The 20,738-nt window shown below is 48.6% G+C and overlaps 3 protein-coding genes and 1 long non-coding RNA gene across 6 annotated transcripts; 2 read left to right on the plus strand and 2 right to left on the minus strand.

Moving 5' to 3' along the window:
* Positions 1–2,324: 2,324 nt before the first annotated feature.
* LOC120670906 lies at positions 2,325–3,549 on the minus strand. The gene has a single exon (XM_039951098.1). It carries the CDS (start codon positions 3,182–3,184, stop codon positions 2,816–2,818), a length of 369 nt encoding a protein of 122 aa, XP_039807032.1. The 5' UTR covers positions 3,185–3,549; the 3' UTR covers positions 2,325–2,815.
* Positions 3,550–7,517: 3,968 nt separating this feature from the next.
* Positions 7,518–10,651, plus strand: LOC120670620. 2 transcript variants are annotated; one of them, XR_005673276.1, is made up of 3 exons: positions 7,518–9,223; positions 9,663–9,740; positions 10,507–10,645. It is a non-coding gene; the product is annotated as an uncharacterized LOC120670620 (long non-coding RNA). The 2 variants fall into 2 exon arrangements; XR_005673275.1 differs by having other exon boundaries at positions 9,663–10,651.
* Positions 10,652–12,133: 1,482 nt separating this feature from the next.
* On the minus strand, positions 12,134–14,179 carry LOC120670019 (phosphopantothenoylcysteine decarboxylase-like). 2 transcript variants are annotated; one of them, XM_039949975.1, is made up of 3 exons: positions 13,989–14,179; positions 12,845–13,204; positions 12,134–12,762 (listed from the first exon to the last, which is right to left on the minus strand). In XM_039949975.1, the coding sequence occupies exons 2-3, from the start codon at positions 13,181–13,183 to the stop codon at positions 12,439–12,441; spliced, it is 663 nt and encodes a 220-aa protein (XP_039805909.1). In that variant the 5' UTR covers positions 13,184–13,204; positions 13,989–14,179; the 3' UTR covers positions 12,134–12,438. The 2 variants fall into 2 exon arrangements, with proteins under 2 accessions (XP_039805909.1, XP_039805910.1); XM_039949976.1 differs by having other exon boundaries at positions 12,845–13,196; positions 13,989–14,132.
* A 61-nt stretch (positions 14,180–14,240) lies between these two features.
* LOC120669069 (translation initiation factor IF-2-like) lies at positions 14,241–18,227 on the plus strand. The gene is made up of 2 exons (XM_039948889.1): positions 14,241–14,591; positions 17,838–18,227. Exons 1-2 carry the CDS (start codon positions 14,241–14,243, stop codon positions 18,225–18,227), a joined length of 741 nt encoding a protein of 246 aa, XP_039804823.1.
* Positions 18,228–20,738: the final 2,511 nt, after the last annotated feature.

Genomic DNA, 20,738 nt, shown 5'->3' on the forward strand with positions numbered 1-20,738 from the left:
TCATGGTATGGGAAAGTGTAAGTCTTGATCCAATTAAAGGGAATGAACAAAGCAATAGCACCTATTGGAAGCACATATATGACCACTACCATCGCAACAAAAGGTGTGCTTCTGACCGATCACTTAATTCACTTAAACATCGGTGAGGTACAATTCAAGAATGTTGCAATAAGCGGGCAGGCTGCATGTCGCAAGTTGAGCGCCAAAGTCCAAGTGGTGTGACGTACCAAGAGCTTGTGAGTAATTGATCCCTTGCTAATTTCCATCTCAGTTGCTTATAATTTATTGCTAACTAATTCTTGCTCAATTTGGTAGATCAACATTGCTCAAGAGCTATACAAAGGAAAGGATCCACTTCAGAAAAGGAGGCCATTTGTCATGCTACACTAATTGGGCCCTGCTACATCAAAAGTGGCTGAAAAAGGAAAGATGAAGCTCCACCAAAGAGGCAAAAGTCAACCAACTCAATAGAGTTTGCTGGTGCTGAAGATCTTGATGAAGATGGAGTGCAAAATGAGGATGGGAGAGGTAGGAGTCCAGTTCCGTGCTCGATAGGACCTACAGATAAGAGACCTCCAAGCAAAAAAGTTGCAAAAGAGAAGTTAAAGAAAGGATCAGATGGCAGTATCTATAAGGAGGTGTTTCAAGAAATGATCATGGCAAGAAAAGAGAAGAAACAAGAAAATGAAACAAGGTGGATGGAGGTTAAGGCAATGGAGGAGTGTAAGGCAACCATTGAGGAGCACAAAGTGGCCATTTGAAGAGGAAAAACTGAGGATCATGAGCGAGGAGGCGAGGAACAAAACATTGGAGCAAGAACAAAAGATCATGTTCATGGATAGTAGTTGTCTTGATGATGATCAAAAAGCATATGTGAGTGCAATGCGTGCGCAAATCTTGAAAGCTCGAATGACACATTTGTGGGTGGGATTTCAGGTGGTGTCACAGGAAGTTCGTGCTAAAGTTTATGGTTTCATGGTCCTTTTGTTGCTACCTGATACATGGTTGGCTTGTTGTTTGGACATTACTAATATGGTGAGATATCTTCAATAAACATACACACTATTGTAGACCCTGTTGGACATTTGTGTCAACTTCATGGACAATAATTTTCTTCTCTTTGGATTAGGATTATCTGGTTTATTTTTTCCTTGTTTTCTACGAAGGGTATTTTTTGACATATGAAGTACATGATGAAATTTGTGGTTTGCTACTGCCTGCTACTGGGTTGTCTTGCTATTTTTTTCTTTTTGAAAAAGCACTTGCAAACCTGCTGTTTGGAATTTTGGGCATTGTTGTGGTGAGATTTGAGTGTTCATGTACCTCAGATAGACATATTACAATGCCTACTATTTTTGTTTCGTATACCTATGATATATACCTATCTATGATATACTTTTGTTGAGATGGATGGGGGTGGGATGAAATAGTGATCCATTTGAACTGTGCTCGTAAGGAAAAAAAAAAGAGAGCTGAGTGGAATTGCAGATGGGCTCAGCGAAGGAAGCAAGAGAGAAAATAGAGAAATAGGCTGTATATGGGCTGCTTTGGAAGTGGTGTGGCCCAGTTTCAAAATACGAGTAATGATATATAGGTAATATGCTGTAGAAGATGAACAAAAATACCCATACCTATATAATAGGAGATCATCCTATATGGATATTTTGGAAATGTGTTATTGGTAATCTGATGGAGATGCTCTAGGTCATGTTTAGTTTCCAAAAAAATTACTATAGTATCTGTCACATCGAATCTTCAGATATATGTATGAAATATTAAATGTAATTGAAAAAACAACTAATTATGTAGTTTAACTGTTCACATCAAATGAATTTTTTAATCCTAATTAGTCCATAATTAGATATTAATTATCAAATAACAACGAAATGTGATATAATACCAAAATCCAAACTTTTTTTGCGAACCAAATACAGCCTAAAAGTTGCTCGTTTCTGTTTCGAGGTCTGCCGGGCTCGAAGTGCTTTCTCTCATTCTCTGTTCGAGATAGGCCAAGTGCAGGTAGGGTACGTGCAGGGACGGCAAACGTGCTGGCAAGTGGTTTTCGGCTCAATAATGCGCTGTTCCGTTAGAGACTTGGAGTTGTTTTCCATTTTCCAGTTGGGGTCGCCAGCTTGCTTGACCAGGCACGGTGCAATTGCTACGTCACTTTTTCGAAAGAAAACGAAGTTGCCGAGAGAGCTACACTAGCAGTGGAGCTAAGCTGGTTTGCTTTGGCGACTGATGTGCTGGGCCGAAGGATCTGGAGGGGATTTCAGAGAACTCATTATAATGATTGTACTAGTATTTTACTTGAGCCATGTGGGACTCGTGTAGTGAAATTGGACAGATCTTTCACCCAAGAAAGCAATACCAAGTGTCGATGTGAGGCATGAATTACACACGCAAAATACAAGATAATTTACATGAATATTGACTACAGTTGCATCTAGTATAAGGAGTCAAGGACAACTCCAGTAATACAGTCGCAACCTGACTACTACAGTATCTGGCTCTCTAGCTGAGTAGTAGTATTCAGTCCTTGTCCTTCCTATTCCCCAGATTGTAGAAGTACCATAGCTTGATAGTAGACCCCGGCACGTAATAACTTCATGCTTGATGATCATACGGAGCGCGATTTGCCCCTCTCTCGAGCAATCATCAATCAATCGCGGCAATCATTATTAATTATTGTTTCTCCACGGAGACGAAGGCGACCTGCACGAGCACTGCTACAGTGCTACTGCCACATGCCGCTCCAACTCCAACCAACTAATGGCCCCAATCATTGCCGCCGCCGCCGAGCGTCCTTCAGAGTTCAGGCGTCGGCCGCGTCGGGGCACCCGGGCCCCGCGGCCACCTTCCGGCCCTGCGGCGGCGCGTTCGCGCCGGGGGACGCGGGCGGCGAGTCGAGGCAGCGCCGGAGCAGCCGCGCCACGGCCGCGACGAGGTCGTCGGGGGACGCCGCCGCCTTCCTGGGCGGCGCGCGCGCGAACGCGACGTGGCGCTCCAGCGCCTCGGCCGTGGTGAGCGTCCCGTCCTCGCGCCGGATCTCGTCGCCCACCGCCTCGGCGCAGAGGCCGCAGACCCAGCGCCCCAGGTGCTCGGCCCGCACCGCCGCGATGTACGCCGGCGTGCACTCCTCCGTGAACCCGCAGCACTCGCACTTGGCCTTCTCCACCTCCATGCCGCCGCTCCTCCCAATCTGGCGATCCTTTTTCTCGTCTCCTTTCCTTGCAGCAGCAGCAGGCGCAGAGCTCTCTCTCTGCCTCTTACCGCTCCTTCTCCCAGACGGCGTAGGACGACGGGACGGACGGCGCCGCGGCGCGGCTGCTGCTGCTGCTGCTGCTGCTGCTGCTCTGCTCGCTCGGGACGCTCGCGACGATGTCGGCGGCGGATGAGGCCGGTGTCATCGCAGGCGACGTCTCGCTCCCTCCTCCTCGGCTTGCTCGCCGCCGCCGCTTCTCCTCCCCGGCCGCCGCGCTATCTACGAGCCGGTGGCCTGGACTCTCCAGGTGTATTTATCCGTGGACGACGCCGTGGCAGCCGCGGGGTCCCGGGCGCTAGAGCGACGCCGCTATCGTACCCGCGCCCACCCCGGACCGCGACACGCCGGCCGGACAGGTCGGCAGGCGTGCGGTTCTCGGCGCCTCGTGCAGGTCGCGGTCAGGCAGAGGGGGAGGTCCACGTCACGGCGCCGAGCTGGAAGGCGCGCCCGCCCTTTCCATGGTGTGGGCCGTGACAGCTGGCGACGCCGGGGAGGGGGCCCCGTCCGGAAGCCAGTGGAGGGGAGTGGCGGCCGCTCCTCTCCGGTGGGTGGGATTCGCTGCAGGTTCGGCTGGGCCGTCGTTCTCGCTGGGCCCGCTCGCCATTTCATGTTGCTTTCGTGCTTTTCAAGAAAAAAACAAATTTTAAAAACGGGGAAAACAGTTTTGTCGCATTTGCTGTTTTTGTCTTGGATTGGTGCTTCCAATCATAATCCTATTAGCATATCCTAGCTCGTTACTCTATTTTTTACTCTTGGAGAATTCAAAAGAAAGTTAATGCATTCCTAGCCCATTTTTTTAGAAAACTCTTGGGAGTATTTGTCAGAGCGAACTAGTGACTTGTAGATCGTGCTTTGCAAAAAAAAAAAAAAAGAGCCGCCTCTCCGACATTTTTTTTGAAGGTTCAACGGGGGGATCCCCACCTGGTTCATTCATCAGAGTGGCCCATAACAGCCAGATGCAAAGTTTTACAGCATTTTAAGTTTTACATTGTCGAAGAGAAATCACTACACCAAAGATTAGCTACATCCATGGTGCGAAGAGACGCACCAAAGAGACACGGCAGGCTGAGCATGACACGGCCGTCACAAAGCCATCCATGACAAAGAAGGTTGAGCAAACGTGACGGAAATTGAGCACGGCGATTGGTGCGGGGGAGCACGGGAGGAGTACATGGGGGTGATTGATCCATAAGCGTGCGGCGTGCCCCGGCGCCGTCCGATCAAGTCGACTGTACCGGGTACTGTAGGGTGTCCGTGCGCCACTGCCCACTGTGCGTTTGGAAGCAGGCGCCGCCGCAAGGGGACAAGGCGAGGCTCACATGGGTGCACGAGCACGCCGAAGCCGATGCGCCATTGTCGCTCGATGCTGCGATCCGCTGCCGGATTCGTGCTGGCTTTATTAGCGCCATGGCCCATGGATGTAGCTAGCCGCCGGTGAAAGCGACCCCGTGGCTGCCCAGGATCGTCGCCATCGCAGAGCAGCGCATCGCCCGCCCACCGTCGTACGTACTCGCGTGGAGACGGCGCTCCGATCCGAAAAGAGGAGGCGTGCCATGGAAGCGGCCGGGCGCGGCGTGCGTGCCTCCCCCGTTGGCGCTCGGCGGCCTCGACTCGACGCGACGCCACGGCGGCTGCAGGTGCGCCCGGTCGGGCGAGAGAAGGAGATGACACGGGCGCAAGGCACCGGTGCGGACACGAGCCGCAGCGGAGCCGGAGGAGCGGGGTCGCGTCCGACCGACGTCCGGCGCCTCATCGTCTGGTCCAATCCCGACCAGTGCCGCGCGCGGTGTGTGGCCCGCCGTTCTCCCTCCGCGGAGGCGCGACGCGCGCCAGCGCGGCAGCGGCGCCTGTTTCTGTGCCGTGCGGGTTCGTCTCGCCGCGGCCCCCCAGGCGCAGGCCGCGCCCGGCAGGAGTGGGACGCTGGGCGCGACGGCGAGACGTGAGCCGAATGGTGGTGGTAAATCTCCCGTGCCGGCCCACACCGGATACCGTGTCAGGGCCTGCACTGCAACGACCGGTGCAGGAGCAGGACGAGCAGCAGCACTACACTGACGGCACTGCACCCGTCCTTGTCGGTTCCAATGCTGCTAGCGCTTGCAGGCTACTAGTACAAGGGAGACGACGGAGACTACACATGCCGCCACCCCTGGTCCCGGTCGGGTCCACACCCCCGTTTCGCCGCCGTTGATGCTCACGGGATCGTACGCCTGCTAATGGGTCGGGTTGAAATGAGTTTTATGGGGTGAGTTTTGAAATATAGTGTGTTTGGATGATTTAAAATGGGTTGTATTAGTTAATGGGGTGGGTCGGGGCGGGTTCTATATAAATGCGGGTTGAGGCGGGTTGGGGTGGGTTGAAATGGATACTTTTTACAAAATAGTATAACTATATATAAATGTGGGTCCCACGTGAGAGCTGGACTCTGAAATTAAAACCACGTGTTTATATCAGAAAATTTTATCGAAATTGACTGAATTTTGTTGGAGATGACTCAGTACGACTGGCAGCTATTTTGTGCAAAGCAGTGTGGCTAGAACTACTTGTGTGCCCCACATGAAGAGCCGGACCCTGAAATTAAAACCTCGCGTTCACACTATAAAATTTTATCGAAATTGACTGAAATTTGTTGGAGATGACTCAGTACGACTGGCAGCTACTCTGTGCAAAGCAGCATGGCTAGAACTACACGTGGGCTCCACATCAAGAGCCAGACCCTAGAATTAAAACCTCGCGTTCACACTATAAAATTTTATCGAAATTGACTGAAATTTATTGGAGATGACTCAGTACGACTGGCAGCTACTCTGTGTAAAGCAGCGTGGCTAACTACACGTGGGCTCCACATCAAGAGCCGGACCCTAGAATTAAAATCTCGCGTTCACACTATAAAATTTTATCGAAATTGACTGAAATTTGTTGAAGATGACTCAGTACGACTGGCAGCTACTCTGTGCAAAGTAGCGTGGCTAGAACTACACGTGGGCTCCACATCAAGACTCGGACCCTGGAATTAAAACCTCGCGTTCACACTATAAAATTTTATCGAAATTGACTGAAATTTTTAGAGATGAGTCAATATGACTGACAGATACTCTGTGCAAAGTAGTGTGGCTAGACATATATGTGGTCCTCCACATTAAGTGTAGAACTACTAAATTCCTCTGCATAGTAGAACCCATGGGTTTTTATGGGTTACCCGCTTATAATGGGGCGGGTTGGTTAGAGTTGAGAAATTAACTAATTGGTTTGGATGGGGTTGAGTATCTAAATATGTTAATTTTGGGTGGGGTTGGGTATGGTGCGGGTTCCAACCCATTAGCAGGGCTACGGGATCGCGAATTCGCAATCACAATTCAGCTCAGTTCAATTCGGAGGAAGGACGACCAAATCCAGGGGCTCAAAATCCTTTCTCTGCGGACTACGGCTGCGCCCGTGATCCGCATCTCCAAATCCAAATCGGTTTCGAGCTCTACTCATGATTTTCTAGTTGCGGGCCTGACGCTGCAGATTCAAACGATGTCTTGGACCGGTATGCATTCGTCTAAAACCAGTCGATTTTCTTGTACGCGTCGTGATCGAGCTCTCTCCCCCCCAATGGAATAGCGCACATGTACATGAAAGAGAAATGGCGACATGACGCCGATTTATTATTCACCGCAATTGTAGCGCAAGAACAACATACGTCGTCCCAACCTGCCATCTCTTAATTATGAGGCGACGGAAACGCCCACGTCGCGTGCTTTCGCCATCTTAAAGCGAAAAGTCCGACGAATTTTTTTTAGATACGTTAACTTTTTTCATTATCCGGAGTTACAATCCTTTCTCTTTTTTTTTTTTGGATCATATGGCTGGAATTACATTGAGCCAAGGTGCCAGGTGCCGTTCAATTGCAGCACAAATATTCCTCAAAAAAAAAATGCAGCACAAATCTGTGGTCAGGTCGATGTGTTGCGTCTCTGTAAATGTGTTGATCACTTCGGCTCTTCTATGTGAGTTGTATTAAGCATTTTGATCATCATGCAGTTCTGAATTCTACGCGGTGTAATGGGCATACTTATCCAAATGACTGACAGTTATATATTTGGTAATGACTTAGGAACGGCCGGCCGCGCGGAAGCGCTAACGTATGGCCTTATCTCTCCGTTGCCGCTCGTCTCCCATTCCATCGTTATCTATCCTTATCTGCTTCATGTTTCAAAAAAAATCCTTATCTGCTCCGTGGCGACAACGCCCCTCCCTTCCACTCCTCTCCCCAACCTCCCCTCCACTTTCCCTCTTCCTCTCCTGAAGCCAATCCCCCTCCCCCTCTCGATCGTGCCCCTGGCGAGGGAGTAGCGCGGCGTCCCCCAACGAGCGGCGGCCCCAGTGGGGGAGCAGTGGCCTCGGGCAAGGGAGCCTGCTGCGACGGCCTCCGATGAGGGTGCTGCGCGCGCATGGTGGCAGCCCGTACCCATGGAGATGGAGCGGCGCGGCGTCCCCTGCGAGCCTCCCTTCCCTCGGGGAGCAGCGGCCCTGGGCGAGGGCGCCTGGTGCGGCAGCCTCCGATGAGAGGGTGCGCATGGTGGAAGCCCGTGCCCCTGACGGGGGAGCGACGCGGCGTGGCGAAGGTCGGCGAGGACGAGATCACGAGGAGGAGGTGCTGGGGCACGGGCACACGTCGAAGAAGCGGTCCATCACCAACCTCTTCACGGCAGTGCTGGCCGTGGATGGACCCGTCGCCGCTGAGGATGAGGCGGAAGTCCAAGGAGATGTGCGGAGGCGGCGGCGGACGAGCTGGAATCATCGGCAGCGGCCGAGCGGCTCCTTCCGGCGCGGACTCGACAGAGCGTGCAGACCAAGGCAGCGATGGGGGGATCCGCATCGCGCCGCCGAAGGAGCGAGCCTGCTTCCGCCACGGCTCTCCGACGACAACGTCACCCTAGACATCATCAGTGTAGTGCTTTGTCCCCTACACCCCCCACCCCCTCCCCCATCGTTCATACCGTGATTCTAGCAGTTCTGGTGGCTCGCTGCCGATGCCCCACGACGATGGGTCTTCCTCCTCCTCTTCCTCCCCATCTCACTCTCTCAGGTATGGATGGCGTTAAGGTTTGGGGATTTGGGTGAGGGTTAGGCATGGAGAGACCAGTCTGCTTCTAGTATCAGGCAATGTGCATATCTCAAATTAACCTCGTCAGGTCATGTGTAGTTGGTCAATCCTGGTGCTGTGATTGATCCCGTCATGAAACAATTTTGAAGCGAATTCAGTGTCTGCACTTGATTAATTCAGTGTGCGTTTGTCAACTCATGCACAGCTTCGTGCTTCCCCTAATTTGGAACATATTACTTGATTTCTCTTGGCATGAAAATTAGTAGGTGCATGCTATTAATAGTTCATCAATGAGGTGTGGATTTAAACATGCCCTTGTCTTTGATCTAGACATTTTGGTATTTGTTCATTTTTGCTATTGCTGTTTGTTCATCTTATATGGATATGATAGTAGTAGGGACCGAACGACATATTAGAAATAGTTTCTTAGCACGAATATGGCCGAAGATGTGTGCTGCTTGTCGCCACCATATTCGTGATGCTGCCACTTGTGTTTAAGATAGGTAAAGTATTGTTAGTAGTCAGGCAAAGTACTATTATTATTTAGGCAAAGTTTTATATTTAGTTAGGCAAATTATTATTATTAGTCATGCAAAGTACTGTTATTAGAAAGGCACTTTGATCTTGATATTGTTTTTGTTCGATTGGAATCTCCTGCATTTCCTGTAGTTTCTCATCTCCATTTCAAGCTAATAGGAATAACATGAGTGCATCATCTCTTCTTTGATAGGGTCAGCACAATAGTGGCAGCACTTGTTTTGCCGCCGCAACACTAGCAGCATGGATGTGCACTTTAGATTTTTTAGAGATTTGATACAATGCATCTCGGACAGAAGTGGCAGCATGGATGTGCTCCACCATCCAATGTGGTATGTGCTGCAAGCAAAGATATTTCAATTTGTATGTTTAAAATAGTATGTTACTTTATTTTCGCTAGCAATTATAATTATTCCTTGTAGCATTTTTGCAGCTTTTCGTTAAGCAATAATTTACATTTCCTGATTTAGCAAATGTGATTCTACTGTTTTGTGCTATTCTTAGTCACCAGTAGAACTGGATATAATAAATTGTGATCTGTATCATTATATGATTCTTATCTACAAGCACACATATTTAACATTTGTGCTAGATCCTACACTTTTATGATATAAGCCTATCTGGTTCTTTACTTTGGTAATAATATAGGTAGAGAGTAGGCAATAATATTATTCTAGATAGGCAATAGTATGAGTTACAGTAGGTATTTTTTCTACAGAATGTTACATTGGCTCTCCCACCATCAGTAACTTTTTCATTGCTAATTTGCAGTTTTTTTCAAACACACACCAATTACTGTGTCAAGAGCACAGAAGCACAACAAGTCTTGGTGTGATATCATCTGATGCAGTATGTTTTTTCCTCCACCTTCTTTTACTGCAATTCTATTATATGGTTCTTAGTTAGACAATTATTCCTTTTAGCAGAGGCAAATTAATGCATCTCATTAGGCAATTTCCTTGAACATTTAATTTACATTACCCCAAGTCATGTTCAGGTTAAAAATGCCCTACCTCATAATTGTTGTCATTAGATTCAGCAACTGACTTGCATTTTTTTGCTTTTCATCCCATACCCTTCTTTGTTGTAAATAAACAAAAGTTTTCTACTCTTCCCATGTTAAACCCAGGAGGCGTGAGGTTACTGTACCAATTGAGAACCTAATCCATTTTGCATATGAGTTGTAGAACTCCCTCACCTCTTTACTTAGTGCAAAATATTTTGCCCAATGTACGGCATCGTAGCTTTTTGACCAAATCTCTACCACAATTTGCTACATCTTAGGTTTTATCAGCAATTGCCTCCACATCCAAGGTGCTTTCAGCTAGATTGTTGCCAACGTAGCTAAATTATTGCTAACAGAAACTACATCATTGAAAACTGTAGCTAGCTCTTGATTTGGAATATGCTCAATATCATGTACTTCTCCCTTTTCCAACTACATGAGAGCATTTTTTTACATGTATCAAAAGCAATTAAATGTGAATCATCAGGCAATAATGTACTATTTAATAGGTAGATTAGTTGTTTTTTCCAGACGTTTTCTGTATGCCAACTTTTACTAGTTTGTTCAGCACCACAATCTATCTAATCAAGCTTGTTTCCATTCAACCAGGCTCTGCAATAGTGGATTCAAATCAGTTGTTCTATATTAGTAGATTCTACAACAACACATCTGTCCAGATTATTACATGCGATGTTTATTTTCTATGATGTAGCAACTTTTTTGATATCCAAGAGCAGTTGTTTTTGCATCTAAAGATGATGCTGGCATAAAAATACTTTTTTGATTCGTGTGTCATGCACCTTATCCAGGGTTTTAAAATCCGACCGGACCGGCCTAACCGCCGCCCTCCGGTACCGGTTTACCGGACCGGTTAGGCCGGTAACCGGTGAAAACCGGTTGAATTCAAATCCAAATTCAAATAAATTCAAAAACTCACATGCAACCGGTTCCGACCGGTTTACCGGCCGGTTTTACCGGTTTACCGGTCGGTTTGATCGGTTTGAAAATCAAAAGTTCCCGTGCAACCGGTTTACCGGCCGGTTTGACCGGTTTACCGACCGGTTTGACCGGTTTACCGGCCGGTTTGATCGGTGGGCCTTCATGGGCCGGCCCATTTTTTTTCTTTTTCTTTTTTGATTTAACTTTAAATTCCCACAAACTATACTAAATGAATGGATTTTTTTAGAAAATTTGACACCATTAGATTCATCACACCTTGAAGTATTTTTAGGAATTTTTTGGGAATTTTTCATTTTTTGAATTTAAATTTAAAATTTGAATTTTGGCCGGTTGGGTACCGGCCGAAACCGGAACCGGACCGGACCGGTTTGACCGGTAACCGGTCAAACCGGACCGGTTCCCACCGGTTAGGTTAACCTTGACCTTATCTGTCATGATATTCCTCTTTTTTTTTGATTTGTTGATGTGGCCAGTGAGGGAGGGGGAAGGGGTTTCGTGGGGCTGCAAGGTTGTCGGTGGTAAAAAATGTTAGAAAAAGAAGGTGTAGGTGAGATTACCGAAATAGAAAAATAGTAATATAATATACTTTCTAAAAGTGGATCGGCCGTACGGCCGGCCTAAATTATGGCCGGCCGTACGTTAGCCGGGTCCTATATATTTTACCCTTTCCAGACCCCAGTTGACCAGCCATTCATCACCAATCTGGGGGGCGAGCTTTCACGGCTAGTGAGCTGGGGGCGAGACGACGACCCAACTGCCCACCTGAACGGCTGAACCCGGCTGTTGCCATTCTCCTCCGTCCCTGATGCTTATCTCCACAGACCACAGGTGCTTGCGCGAGTTGGCGTTATCTTTTGTTGGCCACCGGTTTTTGCTTTCGCCCGGCCTTTGCTTGTCCATGTCATTCCCCCTTTGTCCCTGCACCTGTCAAATGCCAACGCACATGCCTCCTACCTGCTTCAAGTGATCCAATAGGCACTGGACCTGAAAACTTGGGTGCGGATAACGGGCACAGGTAGTTCGTCATGCCTATCTTTCCAGGCGCTCATGCTGCTTGCTTACGCGATCATGAGCCTGGCGATGCGCAGCTCCATGAAAATATTGTCGACGTGCTCCCAGGACCAGAATTAATCCAAGAGATAAATATTAATCGATGGGTTCCAAGTTTGTGACAGCGACACCAGGTGATTTGAGATATACATGGACAGGCAAGAATTTGAGAACGAAGAAGCTGACTGAAGCACAGCAATGGCAGATCCAGTAGGTAGCACTCATATGGTCGGACAATCATTCCAAATTTCCAGTGTTTGCAGCAGGAATATCAAAGATGATACAAAAGTTTGCTGTAGCACAACTGCATTGAGTAATTTCACAGACAACACAAACTGAACAGACTCGTTATCGCTACCATTACTGAGTAATTACCATTGAGTACTTTGACACAAAGGTACAACACCACAACTCTGGTTGGTACAAACACTGCTGATTAAATATCTACTGCTCTTCACTTGTAACATCCAGATGCACACTGCAGAGAAAACAAATCCCTAAGCTTAACAGTTGGTGAGGTTGATAGCTGAATCAGCTAGATGGCTGATTGTTACAGACAGGAATCACAAACGATCTGCTTGAATCATGGGGTTGCGTTTTGCATGCAAGCCTCACGGAAGTATAGATCTGTGAGGTTTCAGCCATCGCACCATTTCCGTAATCACCGCAAGCCAACCTTTTGGTAACTGGGGGGATCAAGATTATGCCCAGTTGGTTGATCGTCTGAAGATGACGCTCTGTGAATGGGTTGTTCCACATTAATGTGTTCATAGCTGGGGCAACAAAGAGTGGTTTTCTGTAGTCCCATGCTCTCACAATGCATGTCAAGAGGTTGTCACATAGGCCACCGGCAATCTGTACAGAAAAGAAAATCTAGATCACTTCTTGTATTCAGTGAAACCAATTTGCTATTCACACACACACAAAAACAAGATACCTTAGCCAGGGTATTTGCTGACAATGGTGCAATCACCAAAATATCAGCCCATTTCCGCAACTCGATGTGTAAAACTTCATCTCCTATCTTCTTCCAGGTAGACCATTCATCATCATCAGTGTAAAGGGCAATGCCACTAGGTAGAGATGATCTATCAACAAAGTGCAAGGATGATTTGGTGGCCACGGCTCGGACATCCGCCCACTCAGAGAAACTACGACAAAGGCTCTCAAATTTTATAGCAGCTACACTTCCTGAAGCAGCAAGAAGGACCCGAGGCTTACTAGGTTGTGAGTAGTCCAGCATCAAACTTTCTTGTACTGACTCTGATGTAGCCATCACCCTGCTTGAACTGCTCAACTACATAGGATTACAGTAAGTCGAATGATTTGTGCAGGTATAGAGAAACATCATTAACAGTGCAAGGTCTGGAATGAAATGAAAGAAAAACAGGGGGAAGAAATATCATTTCAAATAAGGGGAAAAAAAACTTTGTGCATCACTCCATGTGGTCATGAATTTTATCTTCCGCTAAAGGAATCAGATGTTTGCATTGAAAACTCTTAACTCTGTTAGTGTTGCTATGGAAAACTAGTGTGTTCTGAATTTCAGACATAAGTATTTTTCTTTATGATAGATTGATAGCCACAAATTTACAGTTTGACAGAAGTAAGCAATGTGATGGTTGTGCAGAGAGTCCAGTGAAGATTTATAATCTGATTGCTGCCACAAACTTGAAATGCACACAGTACGTCTTTATCAACGCCCAAAAGGTATACATAAATTAGGATTCCAGGGGTTCAAGCACCACAATCGTACTATTTTCCACTATCCCGTGCTATGACTTCTCGCAGCATACATCCAGGGCTTCATCTTCTGGAACTTTGGACACACGTTATGCCTAGGGAAAGAAGGGTAGTTGTGGACCTGTACTGCACTAAATCTGTTAATAGTAAATCAGCGCAATCAGGGGCGGACCCAGTATAGGGCATGGCAGTACACATGTATTCCCAATAAATTTTGCAAAAAAATCGAAGTTAGTAGGCAAAATCCACGGTCAGATCCGAATACAAATAGCACACGTTAGGGGGTTCGGGTATTCGATTTCGCAGAGCAGAAAGGGAAGGGTAAGGGGCGGACATACCTTGCCGGCCGGCGAAGCGCCCGACAAAGAACTCGCAAGGCAAGAGCGGCGCCACTCCCCTGTCGTCGCCGCTTGGAAAGAAGAGGGGCGACTGCCGAGCGAGCGAGCGAGGTCGAGGAGAAGAAAGAGAGGGGGGGGGGGGGGGGGGGGGGGGGGGTGGGCGAGTCGGCGGCGAGCGAGCGGGATCCAGATTCGGTGACTTGCGGTCGGTAAGTCACCACGTGACTGGCGGCCTGATCTCAACCCTCCGTGATGTATCCAAAGGCTGATGAAGGGATCCCTGTTTTTCACCTCCTCCCCAGGCGGGACGGACCCAAATCAGGCGCGTGGCCGCCGGGCCGCCCCCCGCCGCGGGAGGCCGGCGCGACGCCGCACCCAGCCACTGCCGCGCTGCACCCGGCCGCCGCCACCCCGGCGAGGGAGGCTGGCCCCGCGCCGAACCCGGCCGCCGCGGCGCCGCATCCGGCCGTCGGCCGTGGTGCTTGGCCGCTGGGCGCCGCCACGCCGCGAGGAAGGTCGCCGCCGCCCGGCGCGAGGGAGGAGAGCCGCCACGAGCTGGGAGAAAGGCCGCCGCCGCGAGGGAGGCAGGAGGCCGCGAGGGAGGTAGGAGGACGGCGCCGCGAAGGAGAAGGACGGTGCGGCGTGGCGGGCTGCCGAGGAAGGATTGCGGCGCGGCTGTCTAGCGCCGCGAGCGGAGAGAAGGGACATGCGGGGCCATCGCTGCCGGCAGAGGAGGTCCCGCCGGGGAGGAGGCCGCGCGCAGAGAAGCTCGCCGGAGAGCAGTGCAGAGGCGGCGCGGTGGGCTGGCAGGGAGGTCAGAATGCAAGGCACAGCAGTAGCAAAAGCTCCGGTGAAAGCTGAAGGCTGGAAACACCAACAAATGCCAAAAGTACTGATATCAAACCCAATAGTGGAAGTGTCACCAGCAGGGAATTGTTGTAAAGTGCAGCATCGAAATTGTTGTCAATTCTTATAGCTAGAACTTCGATACGAATTGCAACACTGGAAGCATTGGCAACAATGATGCTAGTAGCAAATTGTTTCTGTAATGTTCATTTTGCCAGCACCATTTGGGCAAATTTAGTTGGTTGTATGAGTCATGTATGTTGTAATTGGATTCATTTAGGCCTATCATGAATGAATGAATTAGTAAATTCTTGATATTATTTTCTAAAAAAATTGATAGCATATTCCCATAATTGATGGATGGAAGGATGCAAAATTGCATTATATATAATAACTAGGGGAGATGCACGCGCCGCAGACACATGTTTTAAAAAAACTAATAAATAAAAATTTATGTTAATAGAATCTGTACTATAAACCACAATTTATATTTATACTAACAATATACATGAGGTAATGATATATTTTAAAAAAATATAGTAATCAAGTAACCAACAATTTAATAATTAAAATGATTCACTTAAAAAAATTTAACCCATACGCCAATTATTTATACTCAACAATTTATGACATAATTACAATAATTATGTTTTCATAGTTGTTGGTCCATTCTGATAGAAACAGATCTTCTATCTAATCAGGGTGCTCATGTGATTATGGCAACTATCCCACATACTCCCTCCGTTTCAAAAAGAATATAAGTCAAACAGTCTTAAGTTTGATCAAATTCGAGCATCGATGATATCCTGTAGTTCACCCTTGCGGATAAAATTAGACAGCCTAAATAATTTAGAGCAGAATTAATAGAGGATGTAAACAAATGAATGTAAATTTAGTTCCAACAAAAAGTAAAAGAATATGTATATCATTACCAAATTCCAAGCATCCAATTTTAATCATGTCTAAGGCCTTAAACTACCACAATCATAGCTCCAACAAATTTAGTTTTTAAACTTTTCAACAGAAACAAGTTCAAGTTTAACTAACCCACACGGAAAAGAGGTTGGACGAGCATTGGAAAGGGCTATCACAATGATTACAATCAAATTGAACATCAATTTGAATAACTAGCTGAAACGACAAACGGAAATCATAAGTGGAACTGCATGGCCTTCAGGTACGGTAGGAATAAAAAAACACATAGAGAATATGAAAATGTAATATATGTTACCTCCATGTTTGGCTAGTAGTATCTGATATTCTCGTTAATAAAGGTTGTAGAGCACTACATCAATTGGAGAACTATTCTCGTCAGTAAAGGTTGTAGAGCACTGCAGCAAATCAATATAACTCGACGTGCTGGTGGAGAAGGGGCTCACGGGGAGGATCAGCGAGTGATCGGAATACGGGGCGCGATGAGCTGGCGGAGAAGGGGCTCACGACGGAGGAGCGGTGGACCGGCGTGTAGGTCCTGTTCGGCTTCTTCCTGCTCTACAGGGTGCCGGGTGTTCTACTAGGTGGTGCTCAGCCTGCGAGCGTCCAGGGCCAGGAGATGATGTGATGACGATGATGAGTGAGACATGGCCGGCTGCCCGGCGCTCGGGAGATGTGTTGGCGGCGCTCCTGCTGCTGCAAGTGTAGACGACGACGCTGGGGCGGCGCTCGGGATAGGGCCGCGCGACGGCCGCACGGGAGGGGTTGTTGCGTAGGGAAGCGACGGCCGAGTCCTAGATGGAAACCGATACACCCAGGGTTAACTACATGGCAGAGGATTGAAACATGGAAATCAGTGAGAAACATGGAAAGATTAATCAGCGAGAAGTATGGAAAGATTGTATACGTCCAGGATGGAAACCATATGTCCGAGGATTGAAACATGTAAATCAGCAATAAACATGGAAAGATTGATCAGCGAGAATATGAAAAAATTGATAAGCGAGAAATATAGAAAGATTGGATATGCCCAGGATGGAAAACATATGGCCGAGGATTGAAACATGGAAATTAATGAGAAATATGGAAAGACTGATCAACGAGAAACATGGAAAGATTGATTAGCGAGAGTCATGGAAAAATTGAAACTCGATGATTTCCATCCAAAACAGACGCGGGAGGGAGCCAATTTCGCATGTGGGTACATGTGGGTGGGTAAACAAAGGCGCTGTAACAAAAAAAATTACACTTTGAGCGGAATTATTTTCTTTCTGTCCATCAAGGGGCTGTCAACCAACCAACCATACATGTGGGCCTTAAAGAGGTGTTTTGTGAGAGGAATGGGTGGGTTAACGTAGGTGAGAAACATTATCAATTCTTTCATCCTTTATAGTATAGACTAGGAGAATTCAGAAACTTGAAAACAACCATATAGAAGCATCCAAACAGTCATATAGAAGCACTCAAACAAGTCTTTGGAGCATATAGAGCAACTATTTTAAGTGACCATATTCACTTCTACAATTTGGCCACAAAATACTATAGTTAGCCCTTTCCAAAATACTAAACTGAGACCACAATCCTGTCCAAAAGCTATCTAACCAACCTGTCCAAAAGCTATCTAACCACCCTGTCCGAAAGTCATCAAACCATCATGCCCAAAAGCCATGAAACCATCCTGCCAATACTAGAACATATCTTGATCACAGAGAATATCATCATCATAACTTGGTGCTGTCACAAGCTGGGTAAAATTGCTAATGATATTGTATTGTTGAAGCTCCACATTTCTTTTTTTTTGCTGCCATCATCATTCACTTGTATCCACAACCAACTTGAGGTATCCTCTTGCCAATTTCTGCCATTGCTCATACAATCTGAAAAATAAATCCAACTTCAGGTATCATCTCTATACATTTCTATTTCAAAGCAAGCTTAATAATCGAATCACTAAACAAAGCAAGCTATTGCAGTAATTGAGGCACATATGCTGAGTTGTATGCGTACTGTAAATGAAGAAATAACAGGCAATCTAATTTCTTACATGTCGTATAGAATCCCTCTATCCAGGCGTCGACGTCCCCGGTAGGTCATGGCGGTGACAAGTCTGTTGGCCTCCTGGCTGCCTCCCGCAGCAGGCGCCCATGGAAAAGCGCCGCGGCCAGCGGCCGGATGCGGCGCGGCGGCGGCCGGGTTCGACGCGGGGTCAGCCTCCTCCCTCGCGGGGTGGCGGCGGCCGGGTGCGGCGCCACGCTGGCCTCCCGTGGCGGGCACCCGACAGCCCGGAGCCTCGATGGGGGCGGGCCGGCGGCCAGGCATAGTGGGCGGCCTCCCAGCTGCCTCGCGGTTGTGGCCGAGCGCGGGAGAGACGAGCGAAGCGATGCGAGCGCGAGCGCGAGATTTGGGTTCCGTCCTGCCGGGGAGGAGGTGAAAAATGGGGACCGCTTCGTGAGCCATTAGATACTCATGGAGGGTTGAGATTAGCCCGCCAGTCACATGGTGACTTGCCAACCGCAAGTCACATGGAGGGTTGAGAGAAGTGGCAGCAGCCGAGCAGGGGGGGGGGCGTCAATTTGTCGCAGTTTGCGATTTGGGGATGACCCATCGCAAAAGCCTCTACGGCGTCACTCCCCCGCCATCCCCCACCTTCCTCGGCTCCGGCGCCGCCCCGGCACCTCCGCCGCCGCTCTCCACCGTGGCCAACTCTAATCAAGCTCGCCGTCGCGCCGCCGCCGCCTTCTCGCCCCGCCGCAGCCACCGCCCACCGGGGCTCCTGTCCTGCCCGGCCGGCGGCGCTCCCGCACTGCCTTGCCCTCCGCTGGTCGAACCATCGCCGCCGCCGGTCCTCCGCCACCCTCGGCCCCCTCTTCTACGGCCGCCGGTCATTGGAAGCCCCGGCAACCCAAAACCCTAAAGGTCCGCCGCTCCCCCCACCTCCCACCCCCGGCCGACCTCCCCCACCTCTCACCTCTCACCGGCGTGCTCGTCTTCTCGAGGAAGATGAACAGTGCCGGCGCTTCTTCTTCCTCCTCTTCCGGCACCGTTGGTGCTCCTCCTTCTGCGACAGGATGGCTCGCACTCGCGCGCGTGATGGATAGATTCCCTGGCCGAGCGAGCGACGCATGTCGGGAGGCCCAGGAGAAGCCCACATATGCAGCAGGAGGCAGGTGTGCTTCTATGTTTTTCATTTTGCTTGTTAATTTTAATTCAAAATCTTGTAACTAAAAAATGTGTTAACTGGCATATTTCAGACATTAAATTAACATATTTAGCATTCTAAAATATAATATTGAGCATTAATCAAACTCGATGAAGCATTTTTGATAAAACAATTTAATAGTTTATGTAAATTGCATGCATAGACCTGAGAAGTGTAAAAATGGTGAGGATAGAGTTGAAGATGATAGTGGGGCCACGGGGCAAGCACCCTAAGGAAATATATGACCAATGAAAGATCTTTTCTGGAATGTGAGAGGGACCCGAAAAAAAAGGAAGAACCTAAAGAATTACAGAACTGATAAAACAAAAATAATCTTGATTTTATTGGCATCGAAGAAACAAAAAAAAAGAAACCTTCCATTCCAAATATTTGGATTGTTTGGCTTGTGGTAAGAACTTTGAGTGGAAGTGGTTACCAGCTAGAGGGTCAGCTGGTGGCATCCTGCTGGGAAGCAACCTCAACTGTTTTGAGATTCTTAGCTGGGATTTTTTTTAGTGAACTGCTTTGTCAAATGTAAGAAGGATGCTTTTAATTGTAGGATTACTACCGTGCACACGCACCGTCGCGCTGCCCAGGGCAAGCTAAGCCGACGTACAGCAGAGCCACGACCATTAGCTCACCACGCCACCCCACTGGTTACAGTAGCAGCAGCGCCATTACGCTGGCGGCCTTGCCGCTCGCCTACGCACACGAGCACTTGGACTGGACGAGGACCCAGTGCACTGCAGCATCGCCACGGATGCTGAGAGAGTCTAGGCACTCTTGACTCCAGGTAACTAGGGTGGGGGGCTCATTTTCTTCTTCCTTCTCTCTTCTCTCTTTCCATTCTTCTTCCTTTTTTCCCTTCTTCATTCTCTTCACTATGCCCCTGCCCCTGCCCCATGCTGGCTCCGCCCCTGCCACAAGAAAGATTTGTGGGGGCTTCAGTGGACAACATGGGAGTAGAAGGGGCTGGAGCCGCCCCTGCCCCATGCTGGCTCCAGCCTTTCAAGGAAGCACCACCTCATTGTTCGTTCACCGCAATGGAGGAGGATGCCATTGGCCAAATCCTCCCATGCCAACTCCTCTGCCAACTCCTATGCGCGGCGCCGGAGCAGGTGGCTTGCACGGGGTGCGCTGGGCCAAACGAATTGGGCCATCACCTTGGATCCAGACACCAGCCCAAGATGGACTTCTTTCTCCTCAGGCCGTCCGACGAAGAAAAACACTCCGCTGTCCGCTCCAACCTTCAGTCGCCGACTCGCTGCTCCTTACCAGAGTAAGTATTATGGTGGGCTATAAGCAGGCTGAATGCCGAGGTGGAGAAGAGAGAAGAGGAGAGAGAGAGAGGAGAAATGGGCTGTTAGCTTACAGCCAGTTTTGACACAAGAACTAAAAAAAATTGTGAGATAGATAAGTGGGTCATATATTAATGGTGGAGAGCTAAACCACTATACAAGTGGGCTGAGAGATGAGCTGCAAAGATTCTTGCAGCCAACAACAGACTAAATTATTAGCTTTGCTCTTAGAACACCATAAGGGACTAAAGGGAGTAGGTAGAAGGGAAGGCCCTGTTTGGCAGGGCTCCACGAGCGGCTCCAACACCAGCTCCGGCCGGAGCCCTGTCAAACGGGTGCTTCACCCACAGCTCCAGCTCCGGAGCCCCGCAAATCACGGTGACTGGAGCACTTTGGTCTTCGCGGAGCCATAAAATCGCGGTTCCGCCCGACTCCATGCAGCTCCAGCAGGCTTTTGCCTGCCCTACCCCCGGG

Source organism: Panicum virgatum, chromosome 4N (assembly GCF_016808335.1).
Source record: "Panicum virgatum strain AP13 chromosome 4N, P.virgatum_v5, whole genome shotgun sequence".
NCBI classification, from domain to species: Eukaryota; Viridiplantae; Streptophyta; class Magnoliopsida; order Poales; family Poaceae; genus Panicum; species Panicum virgatum.

Excerpts from the sequence above, each read along its gene's own strand:
- LOC120670906 (XM_039951098.1), bottom strand. The coding sequence starts at position 3,184 with ATGGAGGTGGAGAAGGCCAAGTGCGAGTGCTGCGGGTTCACGGAGGAG.
- LOC120670019 (XM_039949975.1), bottom strand. The coding sequence starts at position 13,183 with ATGGCTACATCAGAGTCAGTACAAGAAAGTTTGATGCTGGACTACTCA. Across the intron at positions 12,763-12,844 it reads CAGCAAATACCCTGGCTAAG|ATTGCCGGTGGCCTATGTGA; the intron begins GTATCTTGTTTT and ends TTTTCTGTACAG.
- LOC120669069 (XM_039948889.1), top strand. The coding sequence starts at position 14,241 with ATGTATCCAAAGGCTGATGAAGGGATCCCTGTTTTTCACCTCCTCCCC. Across the intron at positions 14,592-17,837 it reads GGCAGGAGGCCGCGAGGGAG|GCGTCGACGTCCCCGGTAGG; the intron begins GTAGGAGGACGG and ends CCCTCTATCCAG.